The following is a 27,798-nucleotide window of genomic DNA, read 5'->3' on the forward strand; positions in this document are numbered from 1 at the left end:
ATACTCTTTTATAGAAATTATTTGTGAGACAGACTTCTTGAGCAATCCCGTCCCACTGTGCTGCTTCGCTGTCTCGGCGGCGCATGCGCAAAAAACCGAGCAGAATGACGAAGAAAGGTAGCGGAAGAAGCAGAGCAGAAGCAAAGGTGGTTGCTGCATGTAAACCGAGCAACGGAAACGGGGCTCCAGTGATGCCAACCTAACTTATTTTCCGATCATAAAAGTTACATTCATAAAATGCTAACTAATTACAATAAACCTTGATATAATCAGATGAAAATTACTACTACTCATTAAAAAGATTCAGCTGGAAGCATAGTACATCTAAACCAGATCAATGCAGATCGAATTATTATTAAGTTTAATATTTTACTTAGCTATTTTTGTACACTTAATAACTAAAATAGGTTAGTTAAGCTTATCAGAATTGTAAATATATATTGTATGTAAATTTGGCTACTCTGCAGTTGACATCGCTGCTGGTCGTGGGGGTTAGAGTGCGAGTGGCAGTGGGGAGACTCTACCGCTTTTTACGATGGTTCGGGGACAGATCGTTGGACATGTTTGTTGTTGGCCTGGCTTAGAAGGGAGTGACCATTACGATGGATTTCTGGGATTTCATTTTAATGGCCGTAAGTCGCACAGCACTTCTTGGCGGCTACTGGCGATTGCTGCTCGGACGTGCTCATGTCATAAACTTAGGAAGTGGGGATCGAGGCGATCGTGATCGTAATGAAAGTGATTAGACAATTCGCTTCTGCATGCTCGTGTGACGATAATGATACCAAATCACACATATGTATGTTACTCGTATGTATAAATGTGTCATCGTGATTACCGTGAGATAGACTTAATTTCTTGGTGTTAACAGAACTCAGTCACGATAATGTGATATGATCTGGGTTAACTATCTCTATCGAGTTCCAATTTAATAATATCTACTTTTAGAACAATGAAAACCAGACGATTTTTAGCTTTTCTAAACCCAATTTAAGATAAGACTCTGCTAAGAGATGAGTATATATTATGTGCTCTTAGTTATTATGTATCATAATTTTAATGATATAAAACCCTATTGCCCACTTGGATGTTACCAAATCTTAATTAAATTTCTATATTCCGCTTTAAAGGGGTCATTACATGGGGTGTTAGCAAGACAATCGACCATCAAGTGATCCGATTTGGATCTTTTCCATGGGATCGCGTTGCAAGTGCCCTCAAGTGCTTGCCGTACATGCATAAGTATATGGTATATAGGAAAGAGTTCCACGTACTTGCTATACTAACCTCATCCCCATATAAAACAGACTCATTACCCCGGCGAATGAGACGGTGATGTGATGATGTTCATGGCTCCGATGATGATGATGATGATGATGACAGGGGCTTCTTTGGATTTTTTAAATGGGGGGATGGAGAAGAAGGTGTTCAGATCGTGTGTTTTTATTCCGGGCAAAACTTATTACTAAGTAGGAGCAGATCGCGAGCAAACTGAATGAATGGAAAATTGTGGGAACAATGGAGCGTTTGCCGAGCGTGAGAAATTGCCACCGCCGACGCGTCTTCAGTGGTGCCGGTGGTGCCAGTGGTGCTGATGGTGCTGGTGGTGCTGCTTTAAGCCCAGAGATCTTGGAGTATGGAACTGGAAGCTCCAAGACTGTTTAGCACACAATGCCGCCATAAAAGGTCGCCGGTGTTTCCGAGAGTCGGAAAACTCCCAGGCCAGAAACGCCATCTATCCATATGTATTTACTACTACGTATATGTACTACGTACCATCGCGGATTCCGTGGAAGTTGCGCAGATCTTACGCCAAATTGCCGTCTTTAAGTTGACTAATTTTCATTTTGGGCCGCTGCATTTTCCACTTGCCGTCTGACATTTTCATAAGCAAGGCCCTCAAATATGCGCATAATTCGAATGCGATTTCGAGCGAATTTATAAATGTATGTGTATGTACGATGTATGTGTGAAAAATAAATTTTCCCCGTCGACCCGCGATTTTCACGTTTTCAAGGCGACGCCAAGCGATTTGACGATGGGTCGTGGTTCAATGTCTCCGGTTCCAGCGTCTCCATGTGCGTGACTTGGCACTTTTAAGTGGGGGTCAACTGGCGGGAACATCATGGCTTTAATGCGACTGACTGGGCAATTATGGTTGCAGTGCTCAAGATATTTTAGCATTTTCAATCCGCTGCTTGGGCGAATGGGAAATGCGCATAAAGAAATTAACAAATCTAGGAAAATTCTTTGATACTCACAGGTTTCCTCGGATTTTTATATGGATGGCTATCCGAAACACTTGATTAGATATTTTAACAAAGTTGGTAAAAGTGAAAAGTATCTCGTAATAATTGTTAATACATAAAAACCTAGTGGTACATTAACCATTTCCGAAACACGGCTCACAAAATTCGCTGAACTCGCTCACTTTTGGCGCACTTCAAAGCGACTAAGTGAAAATTAAAGCCCGAGCGAAACGAGATCATTAAGTGAGTTCCCCTTAAATGGAGGCCATAAAAATGTTGCCGGCAGAACCAAAAAAAATGTAGATGTAAGAATTGTCATTAGAAGGAAATCGCTTACAATGTCTTAGCTCAGATCTAAGTTTAGGGCACACTGCAAGAAATTACCAGGCAACGTAATGCAGGCATAAATGTGTTTTTAATAAATTGCAAATATTATACAACTATGATATTAGTAAGAATGTAAGTTCTTATTTATTTTTTTGTGTTGTCAATTTATTAATATGTATGTTTTTCTTCTTCAACAACTTCTTTTTTTGGCCCTAAACGCATCAAATTCACCTAACTGGCTTTTAATTGTTTGAGACGGTAAGCAGGAGAAGAAGTGGCGTTTATTTCCCTATCTGTTCCAGGGCTCACATGTCTCTCCTGGTGTCGGTGACAACAGCAAACCTACAAACAAACAAACAAACAAACAAACCAACCAAGTAACCCATGCAGAGTTGCCATTTCGAAGTGGCATGTAACTCTATTTACGACTGACAAGAGTCACCCTTTGTTGTAAGCCGGAAAAGTGGCTGTGTTTACCTGATGGCCATATCGCTATCATGATCGGTGCCTGAAATTTCCTGGTAACTGCAAAACCAAACTCATCTGGCCAAAGACGCCAAGAGCTCAACTGGCGGCAGTGATTACCGAGACAAATGACAAGCGCATTCCACGGACTTCCCACTTTAAATAGATTGATCATGGAAGGATGATTTATTGGCGATTAATTGGCAAAATACGAATATCTGTTATGGGAAGAAAATAATGGAAATGCGTGGCTTTAGCATTTTTTATTACTTAAGTGTACAAAATATGTAAGAGAGATTTCAGGTTTCCTCACAAAAAAGAACTACAATTTTGACCAAAGGTGTGCGATCTAGTAGTTCATTGGGTGATTGGACACCTGTTCGTAGATGGCATCGATGAGGGCCTCCAGTTGGCATGTGTCCATTTCACGGATGAGGCACAATGCGGCCGAGAGCAGATTGCTATGATGCCGATAACGTCGCCGATCCACAGCAGCGTAATTGCCGGCATAATAGGCGGGGGACATCGGTGCCTGAGAGGGAACATTGGACATCAAACATCGGGAATCGAATTGTCGGCGATTAATCATCTCCAGACGGCTTTGGGTTACCATCATGGGAGCGTCGGCGACCTGTGACCTGTGACCCGGACGATTCTGATGACGATGCTGAAGATGCTGCTCAGTGTGCATTGTCTGCTGAACGCGATGATCCTGACGAAACTGCCGAACCTGCTGGGGCTGCTGAAACTGGCGAACCTGGTGAACGTGGTGAGCCGGCTGTTCCTGCCGAAACGACTGTGCAAGCTGTGCCGGCTGTGCCACCCGAACGTGCTGATAACGCTGCATATGGTCACCCGTGATATTCATTGGACGCATGGGCGCTGGACTCTTAACACGAACCGTTTCCTCAATATCGCGGGCATCCCCGCCAGCAAATCTGTTTGGCCTGGGCAGCCGCAGTTCGTCATAGTTTTGATAGCTCTCTCTCCTCTCTCTCTTCTCCGCCGGCTCACACTGCTGGAGTTCACGTCGGCGCTCCGGTTCCTGGCGCACCGAATCCCGATGCCACTCCCGCTCCTTGACCTTGAGACTGCAGCCGGGTTTCAGGGACGGCTCCGTCACCGGAGAAACGATGGCACTCTTTAGCAGCGGGTAGTACTCGCGCCGCAGGGCGGCCTGCAACTCCTGTTCGCAGACGTTCACGTTGTCCAGCTTCCTCAGATTCGGCAGCTTACGTAGCACACACGCGCGATAGTCGTCGCCAGCGGCATCGGAGCACGGATTGTTTTCCAGCCAGAGTGATATGAGGGACTTGGCATTGGCCAGGTAGTTCAGCTCATCGAAGCTCGGTATGTCGTTCTGGCGCAAATACAGCTCCTTTAGTCGCGTGCAGTTCACCAGACTGCTCAGCGTATTGATTTTGTTCAAGCTGAGTGACAGAACCTCCAGAAGCGGCATCTCCAGGCAGATGGAGATGTCCACCAGGTCGCTGCCCCAGGCATTCAACCTTACGGCCTTGCGGTAGTTCGAGCACTTGGCCTTCGCCTCTACCATCTGTTCTGTTAGTCGGTTTGCCATTACGAACAAACAATGAATTTATATTTGATCTTGAACGAAAAAACGGCAAATAGAATTTACAAAGATTTTTTGAAAAAAAATTTCATGAAAATTTACTTTAGAAAATTTAGTAAAGTTTCTGGAGTGCTTGTGGCAAGAGCTTGGAGCGTACTGATGATGTGGAGCCTCGCATGTAACACAAGTTTTGCATATTTTTTCAAGGCCTACTCTTCGGAAAAATTCCTTTCTTTTGCTTTAAAAACATTAGAGAACGCTATAGTCGAGTTCCCCGACTATTTGATACCCGTTACTCAGCTAGTGAAAGTGCAAAGGAGAGTCTTCAACACTGACAGTTTTTGGCGGTTTGTGGGCGTTAGAGTGGGCGTGGCAAAAAGTATTTTTGCAAATCGATAGATGTGATGATATGGTCGAAAACGCTTCCTTCTGCCTGTTACATACTTTTCAACGAATCTAGTATACCCTTTTACTCTTCAAATATCGGGTATAATAACAAACAAAGTAGGCGTATGACTTAAGATTCCCTACAGGGGTATACCTTTTCCTCATTCATACGAAGCACTCGGCTTAGTACGGACAGAAAAACGGGGAACAAATTTTATTCTTCAACGCTTACATTTCTCGAATGATTGTGTAGTTTTACAAAAACCTATTCTCAAAATATCGATGTCAAGTAGGCATATGAATAATAACTCTCAACTTATCTAACGTTATTCGTCAGTTCGAAAACAAACTCAGTTCGCTGCGGGCAAAAAATATTTAACTCCCAACAATTTTTTCAGTAATTTTCAGTAAGATGTACAAAATTCAACTCAAAAAAAAAAAAACTAAATCATTTTATTTTTATGTAGATTTTTTTTCAATAGTCTAAGCAGAAATGCTGATCGTCCAGTTGACCCCTATGGAGAGGGCATTCATGAAGTGCTCGGCAATTATTCGCAAGTGGGTGAATACTTCTCTAACAATGAACATCCAATGCATCGAGCAACTGGCATCCGGAGCGGTCTACTGTCAGTTCATCGACATGGTCTTCGAGGGAGCTATGCCACTCGAGGATGTCATCTTTGAGTCTAATCGATTAGTCGACTTCAGGAAGAACTTTCAATTGCTAAAGAAATGTATTGATGAACTACAAATTCCGCTGCTGGTTCCCATCGAGTCACTCGTTTGGTGTGACTTCAATGCCAATCTGCGATTTGCCGCAGATTTTTACGATGCATTCCAGGATTTTAGCGCCGGCCATCAGGAACGGGTGAAAAACTACAACCCACTGGCTGCCCGGAATTACCAGAACTTCTCGATGGCATCACCCACTTTTGTCTCCCGTGGAACTGATGTCCCCAATCTCGATGAGCTTGATCCCCCCGTAAAGGATAATACGGATGTGCAAACATGTCCCCATGAAGGTCTTATAAAGATCATGGAGAATGACGATGGCCGCTATTATTTCGGGGTCGATACAAATACCCTGGAGACCGATGTCTAAATCTTGGGGGAACACAGTTATATTTCATTTCGACCTTTTCCAAATCCTTTCGGAACCAGTTGTGGTGTTACATTCCGGCTATTTGTATAAATATACGTCAAATTAGCCATATAAATAGTATAAATGGTTTGGGTTATTTAAATACGTATCAAAGTAACTTTGAATCCCGCGGTCTATCGCTAGCTGTCATCGGTTAATGGTACCGATAATATATCGAGCTCGATAAATTTACTGGTCACACTTCGCGCCATTTGATATCGGAGGTGCCAATTCAGCTATTGTGTAGCCAGATACTCACTTTGGCAGACTTCTATCACCTGCTTCCATTTACATATTTTAGTTATATATTTACATCATATTACTAATGAGGTTAATAATAAGGTTAATTTTAACTTGCAATCATGTTGTAGCTCGAAAAATACTCAAAACCGCAACAAATATATATTAGCTATATCGAACATGTGACCTAGCTACATTTTAAAAGCCAGACTGCGCAGCACTGCTTGGCGTTTGTTGTGAAATTTACTTACCTGACTTACGTTGACGATAGCCAGTGGCCATGGACGAATCCTCGCGACAGCACATGGAGGACTGCTTCCTGCGCAGTCCCAGCGACATTCGCACCACGTGAGTACGCCGCTGGTCCCCAAACGAAGTTAATCTTCAATGACATTTCCAATTCCTTGCCAATAGCAACGTGCCCGCTGTGCCGAAATCGCAGGCGGCTGACAACAAGTCCCGGAAAACGGAGCTCCATGTCCTTCGGCTTAACGATGAGTCCCGCCAGATGACTATGGACACGCTGCGTCAGATCCACGGACCGGATTTCCAGCTGGACGACATCAGCAAGTACAAGGATCGCGGACGCGGTGGTCATGGCGTGAAGCACTCCTACTGGCAGGATCGCGGCACCCTGGTGGTGCAGAGTGTCCAGGGCGTGAGCTCAACGCGTGGCAACGACAGTGATGGGGATCGCCTGCGACGATATGCCTTGGCAAAACTGGAAAACTACGGCTTCCAGGCAGTCCACTGTCTGGAGGCTTATGAGCACTGCTCCGGCGACACGGAAGCCGCTCTACTGCTTCTCTACCGTCGCTATATGAGGATTCCCGAGGAGGAGCAACTGACTCTCGAGCCACCCAGCGAGCAAGAAATACTGGACATGCGCGCCGACGAGAAGGAGGCCCTGGAGTCCATCTACGATAAGGCGTACGAGGAGCGCGAGGCGAATCGCGTGTGGAACCTCAAGTTTCGCATCGACCACCTGCTGGCCCATAGTCCCTCGGAGGTGCGAAAGGCCAGGGAGGCGGTCCTGGCCGCCGCTGCTGCCGCTGCCCAGGCGGCGCTCGACAAGAAGAAAAAGGCTCCGTTACGATGTCGCAATTTCGATCGTGACGGCACCTGTAAGTTCGGTCCCAAGTGCCGGTTCGCTCACCTGCCACCACAACCCACGGAATCGGACACGCCCAAAAAGGGTAAGTGGTGTGGAATGGCTTATTACTCCATACTTATTACTATCCATACTCCTTCAGATAGCGTTGACGAAAACGATAACGAGCTGTGGTTTCACGTGGAAGTACGCTTTCCACCAGGCAGTCGGTATCCATATGAAGCGCCTTTCATCTACCTGAAAACCACCTGCCACGACATACCGCACGAGCTGCGCCTCCGGTACGCCCGCCACCTGTACAAGGAGGCCAGAGAGATATGTCGGGATGGCATTCCCTGTGTGTACAGCATATGCGATCTGCTGCAGTCGAATGAGCAGTTGGCCGGACGATTGGATACGTCTGCTTTTCCCTCGCCGAAGCGCTCACTCTTCTATGATGAGCCAGAGGGCGGTGGGGTGAATCCGGATGACGAGCATCATCAGGCACCGAAGCCTTCGCACTACACACGTGGTCAAACGTCGCGAAATGATGGAGGCCACCAGCGAAACGCGGAAGCCCAGACGAGAGAGAACCGCCGCCTGTTGCAGCAGTTCGTGGAGCGACGAAAGGAGGAGCGCTATCAGAAGATCATAGATGGCCGGAAACAGCTGCCCGCCTTTGCCGAAATTGAACGTATCCTAGCGCTGATTGAAAGCTCGCCGGTGGTGGTAATATCTGGTGAAACGGGTTGCGGCAAGAGTACCCAAGTGCCGCAGTTCATTTTGGACAATTGGTTCTTCCGCGCACTTCAACTGCCAGCAAAGGAGAACTTGCCCCACGTGGAAATCATATGCACGCAACCGCGACGACTCTCGGCCATCGGAGTGGCGGAGAGAGTGGCTGCGGAACGTCTGGATCGCATTGGTCAGCTGGTTGGTTACCAGATCCGCTTAGAAAACAAAGTTTCGCAAAGCACGCGACTCAGTTTCTGCACCACGGGCATCTTGTTGCGGCGTTTGGCCTCTGATCCGCTATTAGAAAGCGTCACCCACGTCATAGTGGACGAAGTGCACGAGCGCTCCGAGGAGTCCGATTTCCTACTGCTAATTCTGAAGAATCTGCTGCGGGAACGCAACGATCTGAAAGTAATTCTCATGTCGGCCACGCTCAATGCCGCTCTCTTTTCGGATTACTTCGGCGGAGCTCCCGTGCTGGATATTCCTGGACGAACGTTCCCGGTGCAGCAGCTCTTTTTGGAGGATATCGTGGAGATGAGCGACTTCGTCATGGAGTACGACACCAAGTACTGTCGCAAACTAAAAAAGCAGGAGCAGGACGTACTGGAGCGTGAGCTGGAGTACGCCGATGTCCAAGCATCGGGGGAAGCGCCAGGCAAAAAAATCAAAGACGAAAAACTAACTCTGGCCGAGACTTATCAGCGATACGCGGGTATGTAACTCCATATGACAAGAGGCATCCAACCGCTTATCATTTCTCTGTGATATTCCCATTAGAATATAGCAAGCCCACATGCAAGAGCATTTACCTGATGGAGCCCATGACTATCAATCCCGAACTGATCGAATCCGTACTGAAGTACATCGTTGAAGGCTCTCACGATTGGCCCCGCGAAGGAACCATCCTCATCTTCCTGCCCGGCTTCGGAGAAATCCAAACCGTGCACGACTCCTTGCTGGATAATGCTCTCTTTTCTCCACGCGCCGGCAAATTCATCCTGGTGCCACTGCACTCTGCCCTTTCTGGCGAAGATCAGGCGCTAGTCTTCAAAAAGGCTCCGCCCGGTAAACGAAAGATCGTGCTGAGCACAAACATAGCTGAGACCTCGGTGACCATCGACGACTGTGTGTTCGTGGTGGACTGCGGCCTGATGAAGGAAAAGTGTTTCGACTCGAACCGGAACATGGAGTCACTGGACCTGGTCTGGGTCTCTCGTGCCAATGCCAAGCAGCGCAAGGGTCGTGCCGGTCGTGTGATGCCGGGAGTGTGTATCCACCTATACACCAGCTACCGCTATCATCACCACATCCTCTCCCAGCCGGTGCCAGAGATCCAGCGAGTGCCACTCGAGCAGATTGTGCTGCGCATCAAGACGCTGCAAACGTTCGCCTCACGCAACACGCTCTCTGTTCTCCTGGAGACACTGGAGGCGCCAACAGAGGACAGCGTATTAGGTGCGTTGACACGACTGAGGGATGTGGGCGCACTCGATGCAGAGGACCAATTGACCCCGTTGGGCCATCATTTGGCAGCCCTTCCCGTAGACGTTCGCATCGGCAAGCTGATGCTGTATGGAGCGATATTCCAGTGTCTGGATAGCGTGCTGACCATCGCCGCCTGCCTGAGCAACAAGTCGCCATTCGTAAGTCCGCTCAACAAACGCACGGAGGCGGACAAGTGCAAACGGATGTTCTCACTGGGCAACAGCGATCACCTGACCGTCCTCAATGCATACAGGGTAAGTTCATCTTTCATTATAATACAGAACCTGCAATAATGTTTCGTTATTTCCAACAGAAATGGCTGGATGTTGCGCGTAGGGGAAACTATGCAGCCAGCAGAAACTATGCCAGTGAGCATTTTCTGTCGCTGAACACTCTTGAGACGATAGCTGATCTCAAGTACCAATACCTGGAGCTACTCGTTTCCATCGGCTTTGTGCCGATCAATGTGCCGCGCAGGCGAAAGAATGCCTGCGACAATATACTGACACTAACGGGTATGATGTGGCACATAGAACGAAACATAATGGTTTAAAAATATTAAATGGCATTCTTTGCAGGTGTGGAGCAGAACCACAACGGTGATAACAACAGGCTGCTGACCTCGCTCCTTTGTGCCGCCCTCTACCCAAACATCGTGAAGATCATGACGCCGGATCGCGTCTACATTCAAACAGCTGGCGGTGCAGTGCCGCGTGAGCCGAGCCACCACGACCTGCGCTTTAAGACTAAAGGCGATGGTTACGTGAAGATTCACCCGTCGTCGGTTAACTCGCAGGTGGCCACCTTCCAGGCGCCGTTCCTCGTCTTTCAGGAGAAGGTGCGCACCAGCGCCATTTACATCCGCGACTGCTCGATGCTGCCACTCATCGCCATGGTCTTGTTCGCCGGCAGCGACTTTAAGGTGGAGCTACACGATGGGGACTTCCTGTTCCTGCTGGAGAGCGGTTGGATTATTTTGAAGGCCCACGATCTTGAGACCGCTGAGATGGTGCAGTGCCTGCGAACGGAGATGATCAAGCTGCTGGAGGAGAAGATTCGCGATCCGTGCCTTAACCTGCTGCACCACAAAAACGGCTGCCGTATGATCGCCAACATCGTTCACTTGATCAGTAAAAACAGCTGAGAAGCTACTCATTTCAGAACTATCCAAATCGTTTGTACATTTTGTGTTATATCTGTTAAAGCCAATATTTAAAAAGCCTGTAATATATATACGCTAAACGAGACAAATAACGAATCACCGAAACGATGACTTTAAAATGGGACATAGAGGAATGGATTTTTATTCCCTCACACCCGTTAATACTGATTATTTGTCTAGTTTAATAAACGATCATTATTTATTATTATTTGCTCTCAATCAATTTGGCAGCCGTAACTTCAAGCGATTGATTAGTTCATGTATTTAAATAGTGACTAAAGTTAATGCCATGGAAAGGATTCCTAAGAAGGTGATTCTGATGGGTACTGAAGGAGTTTCTATATAAATACATCAATCTTCTAGATGATTGATTGATTCAAACGGAAGGGCGCCTTAATCATCACCAGTTGTCAACCGCAAATCGATCATTACTATTCGGCTGTCCGCACTCCAAACGGCGGCATCGAAGACTATGCTTTTGGAGAACCGGGGGCCTGGTGGCCCATCAATTACAATTCGTTTGCATTTATTTAAATACACTCGGATTTGTGGCGGCCACTTTGCGAAGACAGGTGAAATACCGGGGCGGTTCGATCGATACATCAAAGCTGGCTAGCATTTCGTGCCTGCAGCGTAATTAATTAATTATGCTTATCAACATTGGCTAATGCAGCTCGTATAGGCATGAATCAGTTGCCAATTTAAATAGGGCTCTACCATTCCGACTCAACCTTGAGTTGGTTACTCTCTCTTTCGAGAGTGTGGCCCACTCTGGAATCTCTGTGCTTCTGTAACGAAAACTCACACTTTTCGCAGTAGCCGCTTATCTTTTCAATTAAAGGCTCCAACGATCGAGCACAAATGGGATCTTTTAGCACCTCGTTGAGTCGTATTTGCCCGATCTGATTTGAGGAGCAAACCCAGCCGCTTGGGGGTTTTCTCCTCCCATCGCAGGGAGTGGATGTGGAGCTGGTCAAATACCATCAATGACGTGGGAAATACGAGCAATAGTCCAATATAGAAAATATATGTACACTTAAAAAAATGTACAAACCTGCAATTATTGCTTCACTATTTCGAGGAATACTGTGTAGTATCGTAAAGAATATTGAAGATTACCACCCTGCTTATCTTTTCTTAATAAATGATAACACACTTTATATTAATTATATTTGTAATCATATAGATATCTTATTTTATATCAAAAGTAATAATGATTCTTTATTGGTTCATTAAACATTTTCAACTTATTTATCAATTTATTTACACGTCATTTCATGGTACAAAATCCTAAGTGTCATGGTCAGTATTGCTCTACATTTTACTGTGGAACCCGTAGATCTCCGATTATCGTGAGTTGTGCTTTTTAAGAGCGTGAAGCTGCGCAGGCGCACAGTGGGCCTAAAAACGTAATTGAAAGAGATAAAATATTTAATATATATATTTTTTAACATTTTATATTAAGTTTTGATTTTATCAAAAGCTCAAAAACCATTATATCCTGTAAGGTATTAATATAAGACAGGATTTGAAAACTTCCAAATAGAATTTCCTGCAGTGCACGGCTTTCGGTGTCGGAGAAGATTCCCATTCTCATATCCAGAGCAAAGCACTTGTTATCAACACTATCATTGTCCCCGACGATCCGAAGCCCCGGGCACCGGCTATCTCCATCTCCGCGCTCTCTTGAGCTTTCTCCGCTCTTTCGATCTGGGGAGACTACAAAAAAATGTGGAGCGTAAGCAAAAAAAAAAAATTAAAAAAAGGCGAAAAAACGAGGCGATAACTCAATTCTGATCGTCAAGTGTCAAGCGGTTTGAGTTGCACTTACATGGCTCTCACATCTTGAGTTCCCTTCGATTTGACGACTCCCTAGTCCATTTGCAGGTATTCCCGGTATTCCACATGCACAGTGGCCAACGAGATCCTTTCTCCACGCTCTGAAAGAAATTGTAATTTCCAAATTAAAAAAAGGCTTCAATTATATCAGTAACAACTTTTGTATATTTTAAATATTGAACATTATTAAAAATATGTATATATTAGGTAATTATCGTATTGATCGTATAAGACCTTCAATCTCTTTCGTAAACTCAAAGAACAACCCCAAAAGCGTATGTTTACTACTCAAGTGATCATGAAAATGGTATTACTGATCATATCCGTAGGTACCTTGAAATCGAATTCCCTTTACCCTTTCCCTTACATCAATGCCGATCGACGGGGGTTCTTCATTATTGACAATGGTATTGACAGTGAATACTTTCCACGATGGCAGAATCAGGTGGCTAAAGCCCCAAGATCAAGGTGGGATGATGGTGGGTAGTAACGTGCTACCAGGCTATTGTTTTGGTGGCTCGGTGGTTCAGTGGGTGGGTGTGGATCGGTCTATTGGGGTGGCTCGTCTGCCGTTTGACGATTTAAGTTTGCGCTCGGCTAGTGCCCGTCGTAAAGCACTAAAATCCGTAGACAAATTATTTACGTTGGTTGCGATTGTGGTCGCTTCGGTTGTTTCTTTTTATTTATTTTGTTTTTTTTCCTTTTTTTTTTTGACAACGCACGTTTAGGTGTGTTTTTCTGTGGGCTTGACGGCTCGTCGGTGGGCGTGGCAGTGGCGGTGGCGCCGTGGGTTACGTTTTTATGCGCCCACTTTGGGTGGGGATTCTGGCCAATGCTCCGTATATTCTAAAAAAGGTCGCTGGCCAAGCTGATCAACAAAAACTGAGCACACAGTGGGTGGTGATAAGTGATGCTCGCATCCAAACCACACAATAGCGATAAGAAAGAGAGTGTCTTTAATCCATACATCTTGCTTTCAGGAAATCAAAGTAATGCTACTACGATTGCTCAATATAGAGAAAATAATCACAAAAATATAAATTCAGAGTCCTGGACTCCTAACCTTTTACCTTTTAGATGTAATAAACAGATTCCTTAAAATCAAATAAATGCAATAAAGATTACTGTAACAAGAAATACCCAATGAGGGCAACTTTTTTTTAACCGTAGATATCTTTTAGTAAATTGGGTTGTATAAATCGAGTTCTTGACGTTAATTAAATGGGCATGTCAGGGCCGAACTTTATAGCTTATAGGAAATGTTATAGAAATGTTATCAATTGGAAAAGGTATTTTCACTGTAATGTTCAATGATTCATAGTGTGAAAAAGACAGCTCAGATTATTACAATTTTTATTAATTTCATATCAAGCTTAGAATGATTTTATTTTCATTAAGATCTTGAGATGTTGTGGTTCAATCCTGGCGCCGATTTGCTCCACTGTACTAACCCCATATTCCGTTGGTTACTGGTTACTACACAGTATCTCTTTTTTTGCGACGATCGATTTTGGATGGGCGGGGAGTTTGGGGGGAGGGCGTAGGTTGGGGGCAGGCGGTTAGTGGGCTGAGCACTGCTGGAGAATTTCGTAGTTGCCGTTCGTCGATCGGCATTTCAACTTGAATTAGTTTAGTTCAGTTTGGTTTAGTTTAGTTAGTTCAGGGTTGGGGGTGGGGCTCCCCCACCCGCACACTCGAATACAAAAAAATACACTCACACACACACCTCTTTGAGTGATTCCGAACTGTCTTCTTCTTGTTCAAGTGCTCAAAGTGAGTGAGCACTGGATTAGAGATCACACGTACAATGTACACAAATACATACAAATCTGTAAGTTAACTCACCGATCGGCAGTTAAAGGAGCTGGTTGAATTTTATTAATGCCGCGTTCGTTTGCCGTGCGGCTTTGAGCTTTTCCGCTCTGATTTTTTTCCTAATTTAAGTTTCGCACTCGGAGAGCTCGTTTTGAACTTCTTATTTTGTTAAACTTCGCCGAAGTGAAGTAACGTAACGGTGAAGCTCTTGCCGTTCTTTCTATCTGCACTAACGGTTTCTTTCAGTCCTGGCGGGAAATCGGGAAAACGGGAAGAGAGAAGGCGACTTTAAAGCTCGGCTGGAAATTGTCGAAAACGAAACGGAAAAGCGAAAAAGAAACCGAAACAGAAATAGCGGTTAGCGGGCAGCGACGTCGGCGCCTACGCCTACGCCGACAGAGACTGGAAACCGACGTGAGCTTGGAGCAGCGTTCCATTTAAATCAGAACGGTTACGGGAATCGAGAAGCGACGGAGCGACGTCACCGCCGCCGATCGTCACCGTTAACAAAAAGTGTCAACCTCGCAGTGGCAGCGCCTCAATTCAGCGTGCACCGCTTAACGGTAACGGTCCTGCGACGCGATCGCTCAGTCTTCCAGTGTTCGCGATTCTCTTCTATTTCGTTAAAAAAAAAAAATTAAAAGAAGAAACTACCCACAAGTCAGCGAAAGGCGAAAGCCGACGGTTCTTGCGAGTGTTTATTTTTTTGCAACAATTTTCTATCGTGGGTATCCCGAATGTGAAGTATAAAACTTAAAGGAATCGGAACGGAAAACGGCAAAATTCCCAAAAAAAAATATATGTACAAGGAATACCAGAAGGAATTGAATTGGAAATCAGTGCACTGGTAAACAACACACATTATCGCCATCCCCTCCAAATCTCTTCGATTTCCGATCCGTGTGGTTGTCTTTATTTTTTTTTTGGTTTTGTTCTCGTGGTCACCTTGCACGGCGTTATCTGAGTGGGCCACGAAGAGGAAAGCAGGAGCGCGATCCATTGCACGCCCGGAATCGAATCGAATCGATTACATATAGTGCACAGGTTAGAGTTCTTCTGGGCCCAATCTGAACGATCGGATTCGCATGTGCGCTCCACTTCAGACAGCGCGTCTACACTCGCGCAAATAATTCACGTTCATCTCTTCCTCAAGTTCGAATCCACATCCCAAACCAGAGTCCAATTTCAAAACTGTGTTCATCACAAAAGAACTCTTAACAACATTAATCTCACAAATGTTGTTTAAATACATTGCATAAAAGAATATATATGGCAGTAAGAAAAGATGGTCGATCGAGTGGGTTTTTTTTTAAAGTGTTTTGACAAAATCCGGTAAATCAATCAGTGCCGCACCTCCGAAACGGTATCTGTAGTATGAATGCATTTAATTAACGAAATTGTTTCACAGTGCAAAAGTGTTTGCTTAACTGTTCTTAACTGTTCTTACCATATGCAAAAAACGTTCACATACACCCGCTACGAATGTACCGTTAGCCGTAAGCGCAAATAACGGCAACCAGTTATCTGTTATCGATCAGTCGATTGGTAGCGGGCTCAAGAAGTCTTGCGATTGCACTTAGGCCAACATCATCCATCATGGGGCATTTGGTTATAAGCAAATATGGCCCAAACTATACTCGTAGATCCCCTCGGTTCGTCAATCAGCTCAGTTAGTTAGTTGGTAACTCAGTTTAACGGTGGCTTGATAGTGGCCAATCAGCAATACATGTGACAGTCAGACTTACAGTCGATCTTCCATAATGGAAGAATAATTGCGAATGATACAATTAGATACAGTTATCAGTGAAATATTACCAAAATTAAATGTAACGTTTAAAAACCGAAACAATTTTCCAACATTTACAAACATCAAAAGGATTCGAAATAATTTCCGATGTCCATGATAAAAGTTAGGAACCCTATGCCATCTTTTATCCAGTTAAGGACGCATGACTGTCGTTCTTAATTGCCGTGTATAACTGGGGGCACTGACGTAGTTTTAGTCTTATCACAAGAAGGAAAACCAGAGGCACCAACTAAGACGATGGCGATGACGAGACCGCCGGAGGAAACGAGACATTGATAGATCGCAATTCAATTAATCATCTTGCCGAGCCGGCTTGTAAAACAATGTCATCATTAGCACCCAATAGGCTCATCAGGCCCGCCTGGTATTTCCACCCAGATTTTTCAGACTCCGGACACAATGCTTGCGATTCTTGTTCCCTTTTCCTCTTTCTCAGCGGAGAATTGAAAATTGAAAAATATATAAAAAAAAAAAAAAACACGAAAGAAAAGCACAGCACGGCTTTTGACGCTTGACGACTTTTGCGATTATTTACTAAACGTGTTCATTTTGCAGTTGCTGCTATTTATTATTGATTATACGACTATTTAGCGTCGGTATATGTAAATATTTTGTTATTTATTAATTTTGTTCCACATAATATACGACCGTAGTCCATACGAATTCCCCGCCAATTCTGCACGTAACACGGGCTTTTCAATTCTCAGTACTCAGTTCCCAGTTCTCAGCTCTGAGTTTCTGGGGATGCACGTGAGGATCAACTGATCAACGTAGTATAGTGATTTAGCTATCCTTTGACGATTTCCCCAGAAATACCCACCGATCACCATGAACTGGAGTATGTGGGCTATCAATTAGTAAATGCTTTTATTGGCATATTAAATGTTCTGTTGTCTACACCACTTGACGTCAAACATTGACTTAGTTCATTTACATGATCATCGAATGATTATCAGGCTTTTATTTGGGTTCGGTTTGATAAAGAGTGGCTCCATTTTATGGGTTTACGACGGTTGTGTGTGTGTTAGGGTGGGTGTCTGCGAAATTTCCACAGGCCTCTGAAGCTTTGAAGTTATGAGAAAGTGATCTCTCTAGTGTAATTTCATGAAGTAACGATCCTAATTTACTGTTAACCCGATTATCAGTAATTTCCGCCAACTTATTGGCAGAATTTTCCACTCCAAAAGAATTCCGGGGGCAAGCCCAAAAAAAAGCGTTAAAAAGATCGTTTGGGAACACACAGCGTCATCGAAATGTTTGTTCGGAATAAATAAATACATAAAAAAGGAAACACAATAAATGAAAAGACTTCCATTGAACGGCGTCATCGCCAGGCAGTCAGTGCTCGAGGAACGAGCCCAATAGACGATTTTATTTTTTATTGTTAACAAATTACTGTAGTCGCCGTTGTTGTTGTGCTCGCATACGATTTTGTTTGTAGTGGCTGCCATCATGACCCAAAACAAAAACAAGACTACTCCATAGATAATTTAATAGAAATTATACAGTTTGAACGATAGTAATAATTAAAACTGTTGCTGCAGAAGAGCAAACCGCAGCGTAGAATCGTTATCAGCGATCACTTGACTTGAACAACGGGAATAAACAATTCGAATTGTCCCAAAGTAATCAAGCGTGTAATGAGAAGACTTTTACCGATACGCGGCGATACGAAATCAGCGTTGAAAATAGAACTCACCGAAAGAACACCAAACTAAACTGAAGAGAACCATGTAGCAAGAAGCTAAAAGCAAGAAGCTCGATTAGTTGATTCACGTGAATTGGCGGGGGATTCCACGCGCGTAAAGTCCACAGGAACTACCCCAACATGAACTCATTAGGGCGAACACGCAGCCAGCTTTATCTTTATGATATTGTAAGAACCGCAAATCTGCACCACCACCGATGATGATAATGATGATGATGACTTAAGTGACTTAGGCGGCCCCCAAAGCGTTTATCTTTATGATATTGTAAGAACTTTCACCATCAATTGCCCATTAGCAACCAATCACCATCGCATATCTTTATGATGGCTTAAGAGTTGCAACCAACAGTTTATCAGGTGAAACAGCAAGTACATTCTAAAAAAAAAGTAGTCACCAAGTATGACAGAGTATTTGGGTGACTAAAACTTCGCAGCATTTATCTTTATGGCATGTCCGCTTCTCCTAGAACTCTAATCATTGGCAATAATGGGTAGAGTTCTCGCCAAACGTTTGACACCTAATGATTTTGAGTTTGTTTTTGTTTTTTTGGGTACTCGATACTCGGGCTTGTCAACCCGCTGTATTTTGCATTCGCGATCGCTAATTGGCAGCCAAGTGCGGTCGATCCACATGGCGAGTTGTCGGTTGACACAACACCCACAGCACACACAGCAGCCCCCCCCAAAGCAGGCATAGCCCATAGCCCTGATCCCTCCGTGATCCCCAGACATTCGCACACACTATATGTTCGCAGATAAGAGCACCAAGATGGTGGGGACCTGAACTGCTGGGAGGGCAACGTCTGCGACGGTCGCTAATCGGTAGCGGACTACTTTGCAACGCGAGAAATCGTGGAAAATTAGCGGTAATGCCCTGTTCTGTACCCGGCGATACAGATATGATTAGAAGTGTCAATAGGTGTAAGCCTCGGGGTCCGATGACGTCGCCAAACTGGCAATGGCAACTCCACAAGCGATCCGGCGATGACGATCATCGGCTAAGGAGGCCACTTCTGATACGGGCTGTGCTCGTGGTTTTGGCCAAGGAATTCGCCCAGGGAATCGATCAACTGCAACGAACCAGGCGGTGCTGTACTCCACTCCACTCCATAAGGGCTTCAACTATCCTCGAATAATAGACATGGTTGCCATGATGATACTTTATTGGAATTTGGGTAACTTGGGTAACACACACACATATGGTAGATGGACTGTCTTTAAACGCATAAGACCCGCAACTTTGGGCGGAGGGCATGGAGCCGCGTATAGTACGGTATCTCTGCTGTCTCCTATCGTGCACATATAGACAACAACTCGGGCGACTGGCCAGCACTTGAGCAATCGCAATCAAGCTTCGATTAGCAGCGATACAACCATAAATAACGACAGACAACAAGAGCGGCGCGATCACACCGAATCCCCCTTTATAAATAAAAAAAACCAAAACAAAATACACTGATCCACTGATATTCCAATTCAAAAACCACTTCCCATTCCGAACCGATTCCGATTCCGATCCGATTGCAATTGCTCGCCGGCAAACTGGCAACTTTAGCTGCATTTGGTGTCCTTTCAGGTAGTGCGACATGTCGCCGAATCGATGGATTCTGCTGCTCATCTTCTACATATCCTACCTGATGTTCGGGGCGGCAATCTATTACCATATTGAGCACGGCGAGGAGAAGATAACGCGCGGCGAGCAGCGCAAGGCGCAAATAGCAATCAACGGTGGGTGAGCTACCAAATAAACCATCAGTATTCACTATATACCATATCCACTAGTCATAAGTAGCCGCGTGATCCGCTCCGGACTATCCATGATCCAAGCATGTGATCCCTCCCTCGAACCCAACTAAATAGTCGCCCACGACTTCGATAGAAAGTCTAGAGCCATGTCGGATCTTTTGAAGCTTTGACACCCACTTGTTGAGGCGTGCTTCACTTTAGAGGTATCTTTTGGAGGCCCTAAACAGGAATATTTAAATGGCTTGTATCCTGAATTCTAGGTATTTGCAGTATAGTATATTAGAATCGAAAAAAACTGGGTTTCTCAGACATAAACTCGAAATGGTAGACAAGGCTTAAAGATCCCCCCTTAAAGATATATGTGAAGCGTCTTTTTTTTTTTTTTTTGGCAAAACGTGCGTAAATGTGGGCGCAAAGTGTGAGGTTTACGACTCGTCAAGTCTGGAGCAATCAGGGCTGTTTGCCTTATAGACAAGGCGACCTCTATATTCGGACACATCGATCTGTGTGGATAGCGATCGGGGTGTGAGAGCGATTATATCTACGCTAAATCGAGCTAAATCGGCAGCAGTCTCGGATGTATTTATTTTAATGCCTCTTCAATTGCAATAAATCCGGATTTAAATAGCACACAAAATGTGCTAATTATGCAAATAAATAACCCATAAACGCTCTAATTAGTAACCATCGACCCAAGACGTGTGCGGATCGTAACCGATTGAATCAGAGGCTTACCTGATACACGATCTTAACTCAGCTAAACCTCTGGTCAACCTAGGTCACTCGGAATGAGTCAAGGGGTTCGATGCGATGGGCAATTGGGCTGTACGAGATAGGCCCAGTTAATACCCTAGATTGCCGATGGCATTTGCCAAGTCCACATTCGGTATGCATATGTAAGCAGGCAAAGCCACTGGGCAAAGTCACCATAATCACTTCTCCGACTCCGACCAATGCGAAACAGCACTTCAATTGACTTCGGAATTATGGGGTATGAGTATGACCACAACCGTGTGGCGATGACTTTCAAGTGTCCACAAACACGATGAGATTAGGGCTGTTGACACCTGATAAGGTGACCGGGCCAAATGACACGGCCAAGAGATCTCCCACAAGAATTCCCAGGAATGTGAGTGATCAGTGATTTGGAATGTGGGGTATATTACTTCCAAGTTTCGCCTAGAAGATATAACTGATTTTCTAAATTTTGAAAAATCAATCATTAACTGACTTAACAACTTGATGCACTTGCAATGGAGCTCATTATACCAGAGCTTAAAATGAATAATTGATTTAACTTACTTGGATTAAATATTCGCAAAGACTTGTCGAAATTATAAAGAAAAGCCAGCACGATATTATAATGCAAGGTCTATTTTAACCCGATGAGTAAACCTAAAACTTAAAAACAGGAAGAGAGAATTATGGACATTAAATATTTAGTATGGGGTCTTAATTAGGTATTTTAAAACGTGGTCAATAATAGGAACTGCTCTTTAGAATGGAAATAGTTACTATGTGTTTTGTATTTGTGAATATTTCGAGCTGAAACGGAGATCGTATCGTAGCGACCTAGATGCATCCACTGACCTCGACCTCAGATGGTTTGATGCACTGCCTCGCGTTGGACAGCTTTAATTAAATTAATTTATCAATTTGTTTGCCACAAACTTTTCCGGACCGCACTCAATCACCGAGATAATCTTGTGTGTAAGGCAGAGAGGCGAGTCTGGAGGACTTGCAAGAATTCGAGATAATGATCGACTTCTATGAACAAATTGCCCGCAATCAAGACTCCCAGTGGATCCACAAAGGCGATTAAATTGTGCCCGCTCGTCTGTGTGGCATACCACTACTATATGGTATATGGTGGATATATAGTTGTTGATGCTGTAGCTGTTAATCTCGGAATTGCCCCCAATTGTGTCCCGTTGTGATCAGAGAAGAGATGACACCAGATGACTGAGTGGAAGTCCCTTTGTTGGTGGCCATTTGCCTTCAGAGTCCGGACGCATTTATTGAATTATGCAATTCGTTAAAAGATTACGGGGGTACCTCGAAAATTGTTGGCATTTGCACAAGGCTCAGGGTTTATTGAATGATTGCAGTTGCAATCGGGCAATCTGCTGAACAGAATTCTCTCTCGAAACTCGAGACTCGAGTCCGATAAACTTGGCCATAAAGGTTAGACAGGCGATCATGAAAACCTCAACTGACAGGTGTATGCACTTGGCTGTGATAACGAAAAAGGCAGCGAGTATCACTAGTGATTAGAGAGCATCCGATCCGGTTAGAACGGTTTCCATGCATTAATCAATCTGGGAATTAATCAATTAGCATAATAGCCATTCAATAGACAGACTGGCCATTCAATAGAATCAATTGAATCATTCAAAGATCGAAAACAAGTGATAGATTACAACCAAACTTGATAATCTCTATCTATTCATTGATTGTGCAATCATTTCTGATTCAGGCATATAAGAGCTGATTGATAATCGCTAATACTTGAAGATTGTATATGGTATATTAGTGGGTCTTAAAAACAAACTAGGGGTTTTATTGACACAATTTCAATTGATTACTTCCCACAATAGTTCATAGCAGTTAATACTATCACTTCAGAATCATTGCATAATCTGATATCGTTCGTTACACGCATTGCGAAAATGTCTCGTCACTTAATTAATTCCCAGAAATCAAATCCGATCGAAATAGCTCCACTTTACTGACCTACAGCAAAAATCGCTTCACTCATTTTCCGGCCACGATCTCAATTTATTTGCTAGATAAATATCTTTCAATGAAACCGAGTGTGGTCGTTCATCCAGCGCATTTCAATTACCCGGAGCCACATCGTCCGGGTCAGGTCATGATCGTGGTGATCGCTTATGGAGATCCAAACACTGAGAGAAAAAACCAAGAAGTGCAAGGTTTTCAATTTTCTAAAGTTGCGGAAGACTTCATAAAGATAATATGCATATCATTTGTGATCTTTGTAGCACAGTTTTCAGCAGCTATATTCAATTCAATCCGCGTAATCCGAGATCCGAGGGGCAATTGTTTCAAGTGTAAAATATAGCACGATGGGGGAAATTCGGAAATTCAGTGACGATCAGCGTTCGGAATCGCAACGGGTTTCTTTTGTGCCCATTGTTTGCCATTGAGAGGCGGAAGGTTAGCGCTCGGTGGCACATTCACTTCCGGATCGGATTCGGATTCGGATTTGGATTCGGTTAGACACGTGAACCACAAAGGCGGAAGGCAATTGAAATTGATTTGATTTCACGCTCAATTTCATCGCATCCCTTTATTTATTTATATCGCTGCAGAATATCTGCTGGAAGAGCTAGGGGACAAGAACACGACCACCCAGGATGAGATTCTCGAACGGATCTCGGCATACTGTGACAAACCGGTTACCCTGCCGCCGACGTATGATGACACGCCCTTCACGTGGACCTTTTACCACGCCTTCTTCTTCGCCTTCACCGTCTGCTCGACGGTGGGATATGGCAACATATCGCCCACCACCTTCGCCGGACGGATGATCATGATAGCGTACTCGGTGATTGGCATCCCCGTCAATGGAATCCTCTTTGCCGGCCTGGGCGAATACTTTGGACGTACGGTAATTGGGATACTATAAAACCAGATGTTACCACAACTGATATATATTGTTTTCCATTCCAGTTTGAGGCGATCTACCGACGTTACAAGAAGTACAAGATGTCCACGGACATGCACTATGTTCCGCCGCAACTGGGATTGATCACCACGGTGGTGATTGCCCTGATTCCGGGAATAGCTCTCTTCCTGCTGCTGCCCTCGTGGGTGTTCACCTACTTCGAGAACTGGCCCTACTCCATCTCGCTGTACTACAGCTATGTGACCACCACGACTATTGGATTTGGTGACTATGTGCCCACCTTCGGCAGCAACCAGGTGAGTTGGCTTAAAGTATATAGTATATGAGTAACAATATAACCATATATCTTGGATTTGACAATAGCCCAAGGAGTTTGGCGGCTGGTTCGTGGTGTATCAGATCTTTGTGATCGTGTGGTTCATCTTCTCCCTGGGATACCTGGTGATGATCATGACATTCATTACTCGGTAAGTGTTGGGCTGCATCGAAATCCATCGCATGTCCCACGTTTCGTGTCTTCTGCATGATCTAACCATCGAACAATAATCAACACCATTTAACATTCGCGCATTCGGCATGAACAGGGGCCTACAGAGCAAGAAGCTGGCTTACCTGGAGCAGCAGTTGTCCTCCAACCTGAAGGCCACCCAGAATCGCATCTGGTCTGGTGTCACCAAGGATGTGGGCTACCTCCGGCGAATGCTCAACGAGCTCTACATCCTCAAAGTGAAGGTAAACGATTCCCGCCATCCATGGACATCTCACCAATGGGCTAGCACTCAGAGTTCCCAAATGGGATTGCACTATATCTGCTGGGGATTGCAATAACCTGGGGATTTTTAAACTATAATTAATTCATTCCATACTCTATTTAATATTATATATTATACAGGGTTCTAACCACCAAATACTAATTTCTACAAATTTTAAAATAAGAATATGGGATTTTTTAACCAATAAGTTTGCACGTTTAACATCTGAAACCATTAGATATGAAACGTTTGGCCTGATAAACAACATTGCTAACAAGTTTAATTTAAAAACGGGAAACTTAATATAACTGGGCAAACACATATAAACAAAATATTAACTTTCTAAAATATTTCTTGAGATAAATATGCACTTTTGTCCAATTGTTCACCACCCAAAAGGGCTAACTAACCATTGATCTTGCAGAGAGATTTTCGCTGGGAGTTCCTTCAATGTTTCGTGTCCGACTAAGCGGTATCCTCGTATCCACGTTCCAATTAGCCAGTATTCTTAGACGTAACGAAAAATCTTACTTAGCCGCTGTTCTCCGTTCTAGTTTTGTCGAAAGGGAAATAGAAAGAAGCCGAAGAATAAGGCTAAGACTGAGCAGAAAGAGAAGAGCAGCCGATGTAAGTAATCCATCACCAGAGATTTCGAGTGGACCCACAACGAGTTTAAGTAGACAGTGCTAGCCCAAATTAGTCCGACAATCAGAGGATTACCCAACTGCCCACGAAACAAAGGTCGCAAATACTAATCCAAACTATTCTCTTTACATGTACAACACCAAATCAAACACTGCACACTTTTCGGAACTTCAAATATGACTGCCAAACATGATCACACTTGGACTGGAAACCTAAACTCTTATTTGCCCTTATTAATACTCTCAGCCTGTGTACACCGATGTAGATATCGCCTACACACTGCCACGTTCCAATTCGTGTCCGGATCTGAGCATGTACCGCGTGGAGCCGGCTCCCATTCCCAGCCGAAAGAGGGCATTCTCCGTGTGCGCCGACATGGTGGCGGCCCAAAAGGAGGCGGGCATGGTGCACGCCAATTCCGATACGGAGCTAAGCAAACTGGATCGCGAGAAGACGTTCGAGACGGCGGAGGCGTACCGCCAGACCACCGATTTGCTGGCCAAGGTGGTCAGTGCACTGGCCACAGTGAAGCCACCGCCGGCAGAGCAGGAGGATGCGGCGCTCTATGGTGGCTATCATGGCTTCTCCGACTCCCAGATCCTGGCCAGCGAATGGTCGTTCTCGACGGTCAACGAGTTCACATCACCGCGGCGTCCAAGAGCACGTGCCTGCTCCGATTTCAACCTGGAGGCACCGCGCTGGCAGAGCGAGAGGCCACTTCGTTCCAGCCACAACGAATGGACTTGGAGCGGCGACAACCAGCAGATCCAGGAGGCATTCAACCAACGCTACAAGGGCCAGCAGCGCGCCAACGGAGCAGCCAACTCGACCATGGTCCATCTGGAGCCGGATGCTTTGGAGGAGCAGCTGAAGAAACAATCACCGGGTGCCGGTCGCGTCAAGAAGTTCTCCATGCCGGATGGCCTGCGTCGCCTGTTTCCCTTTCAGAAAAAGCGACCCTCGCAGGATCTGGAGCGCAAGTTGTCCGTGGTGTCGGTGCCCGAGGGTGTCATCTCGCAGCAGGCCAGATCTCCGCTGGATTACTACAGCAACACGGTCACAGCAGCCTCAAGTCAATTCTATTTGCGCAACGGACGCGGTCCGCCACCGCCCTTCGAATCGAATGCCAGCTTGGCCAGCGGCGGCGGCGGGCTGACCAACATGGGCTTCCAGATGGAGGACGGAGCCACCCCGCCAACGGCATTGCCAGGCGGCGGAGCCTATCAACGCAAGGCAGCTGCTGGCAAGCGCCGACGCGAGAGCATCTACACCCAGAATCAAGCCCCATCCGCTCGCCGGGGCAGCATGTATCCACCCACCGCCCACGCCCTGGCCCAGATGCAGATGCGCCGCGGCAGCCTAGCCACCAGTGGCTCTGGATCGGCGGCCATGGCAGCGGTAGCCGCGCGTCGTGGGAGCCTCTTCCCGGCCACAGCGTCGGCATCTTCGTTGGCCTCTGCTCCGCGTCGTAGCAGCATATTCTCTGTTACCTCCGAGAAGGATATGAATGTGCTGGAGCAGACGACCATCGCGGATCTGATTCGTGCGCTGGAGGTGGTGCACACCCATGCGGTGCTCGATGAACAGCAACAGGCGGCAGCGGCTGGAGGAGCTGCAGTTGGAGGCGGTGCATCGAAGGGTAGTCGCAAGCAGCGCAAGATGGGCAATGCTGGACTGGAACCACCGCAGCTGCCGCCGATCCTGTCGCTCTTTGCTGGCGATCAAACGAGGACACTGCAGGCGGCGGCTGCCAACCGGCTGTACGCCCGTCGCTCCACCATTGTGGGCATATCGCCCACTGGAGGAGCAGCCACCGGACCGGCAGCCAGATCGCTGCTGGAGCCGCCACCCAGCTACACCGAAAGAGCCGCAAATCAAAGCCAAATAGCAGCTGGAAACACTGTTTCCGGTTCAACGAATGCGCCAGCTGTGCAGAGCAAGTTCCGTCGCCGCTTTAGTGTAAGACCGACTGCTCTGCAGATTCCACCGGGACAGGCACCGCCACCAGGTGCCAGTTTGATGGAGCAGTCCTCGCAGTCGGCGCTCCAGCGACGCCTCTCGCTGCGACCCTCGCCACTGGCCCGCGAACTGTCGCCCACCTCACCGCCCGGCGGCAGTGGAAGCGCCTTGCCAGCGGGTGCCATAGAGGAGTCCGGCGGAACGTCCGCTCAACGGCTGCTACCCCTGCCGGCCGGAACGAGACCCAGCACCAGCAGCACCCACTCGCCGCTCTCCAGGATCGTGCAGATCTCGCAGGCCCAGCGCAAGAGCAGCATGCCCAGCGCAGCGGCAACGGGTTCCAGTGGGGCGCCCGGCGAGAAGTAGTTAGTTTTGTTATACGTAAGATGTATTGCCAACTCGTATATGTCCACGTCCAGCGGTATTGCTTCGCCAAATTTCACAGCATGTATCCCACATAGTCGATTAGGCTGCCAAAAGTCCTTAGTTGTTATGCTAAAGTTATCCTCAACATATTTACATGCGTATATCCAGTTATCCTAGTTGTATGTACTTTTAGAACTATCTCTCTCTCTCTCTCTCTCTATTGTTATCCTGTATTTATACCCATCTGTATCTGTATCTTTATCTAAACAAAATATCTGTATATATTCTTCTATGTTTATTGCTAAGAAGACGCTTATATGAACAAAACGATCCGCATGTTTTCAAGCATTCAATTGGGACCGACAGAGGATCTCGAATTGTGTGTAGTTTCATTTAGCTCTTACAGTGACTTTCACAAATTCCACAAAACCTTCCATATGCTGTTATATAATAAAGATAATCTGTGAAAATGTATGCATTCCTTATTGGTTAATTTATTTGAAATAGCTTATTACTCATCCGCCATGTGGGTCTAAGAGTAATGATAATAATATAACCCTACGAGCTGTTTAAAATGAAACCCACCATTTCATTTCTATTCAGCTATTTTAAAAACAGCTTCAGCCTGGATACATTTGTCATTAAGTAATTTGTT

The 27,798-nt window shown here is 45.5% G+C and overlaps 4 protein-coding genes across 7 annotated transcripts; 3 read left to right on the plus strand and 1 right to left on the minus strand.

Moving 5' to 3' along the window:
* Positions 1 to 3,285: 3,285 nt before the first annotated feature.
* Positions 3,286 to 4,826, minus strand: LOC120456995. Its single transcript, XM_039644147.1, has 2 exons — positions 4,717 to 4,826; positions 3,286 to 4,649 (listed from the first exon to the last, which is right to left on the minus strand). Exon 2 carries the CDS (start codon positions 4,618 to 4,620, stop codon positions 3,391 to 3,393), a length of 1,230 nt encoding a protein of 409 aa, XP_039500081.1. The 5' UTR covers positions 4,621 to 4,649; positions 4,717 to 4,826; the 3' UTR covers positions 3,286 to 3,390.
* A 335-nt stretch (positions 4,827 to 5,161) lies between these two features.
* LOC120455876 (microtubule-associated protein RP/EB family member 1-like) lies at positions 5,162 to 6,218 on the plus strand. Its single transcript, XM_039642355.2, has 2 exons — positions 5,162 to 5,408; positions 5,469 to 6,218. Exon 2 carries the CDS (start codon positions 5,495 to 5,497, stop codon positions 6,101 to 6,103), a length of 609 nt encoding a protein of 202 aa, XP_039498289.1. The 5' UTR covers positions 5,162 to 5,408; positions 5,469 to 5,494; the 3' UTR covers positions 6,104 to 6,218.
* A 373-nt stretch (positions 6,219 to 6,591) lies between these two features.
* Positions 6,592 to 11,065, plus strand: LOC120455996 (putative ATP-dependent RNA helicase DHX57). Its single transcript, XM_039642554.2, has 6 exons — positions 6,592 to 6,730; positions 6,797 to 7,578; positions 7,636 to 8,922; positions 8,988 to 9,949; positions 10,009 to 10,210; positions 10,274 to 11,065. Exons 1-6 carry the CDS (start codon positions 6,663 to 6,665, stop codon positions 10,837 to 10,839), a joined length of 3,867 nt encoding a protein of 1,288 aa, XP_039498488.1. The 5' UTR covers positions 6,592 to 6,662; the 3' UTR covers positions 10,840 to 11,065.
* A 3,503-nt stretch (positions 11,066 to 14,568) lies between these two features.
* On the plus strand, positions 14,569 to 27,617 carry LOC120455518 (open rectifier potassium channel protein 1). Of its 4 annotated transcripts, XM_039641795.2 has the most exons (8): positions 14,940 to 15,235; positions 19,603 to 19,754; positions 23,105 to 23,403; positions 23,466 to 23,717; positions 23,785 to 23,888; positions 24,006 to 24,153; positions 24,728 to 24,800; positions 25,084 to 27,617. In XM_039641795.2, exons 2-8 carry the CDS (start codon positions 19,613 to 19,615, stop codon positions 27,141 to 27,143), a joined length of 3,078 nt encoding a protein of 1,025 aa, XP_039497729.1. In that variant the 5' UTR covers positions 14,940 to 15,235; positions 19,603 to 19,612; the 3' UTR covers positions 27,144 to 27,617. The 4 variants fall into 4 exon arrangements, with proteins under 4 accessions (XP_039497728.1, XP_039497729.1, XP_039497726.1 ...); XM_039641794.1 differs by lacking the exon at positions 24,006 to 24,153 and having other exon boundaries at positions 14,569 to 15,235; positions 25,065 to 27,617; XM_039641792.2 differs by lacking the exon at positions 24,728 to 24,800 and having other exon boundaries at positions 14,945 to 15,235; positions 25,065 to 27,617.
* Positions 27,618 to 27,798: the final 181 nt, after the last annotated feature.

The sequence above is a fragment of the Drosophila santomea genome, chromosome X, assembly GCF_016746245.2.
Source record: "Drosophila santomea strain STO CAGO 1482 chromosome X, Prin_Dsan_1.1, whole genome shotgun sequence".
NCBI classification, from domain to species: Eukaryota; Metazoa; Arthropoda; class Insecta; order Diptera; family Drosophilidae; genus Drosophila; species Drosophila santomea.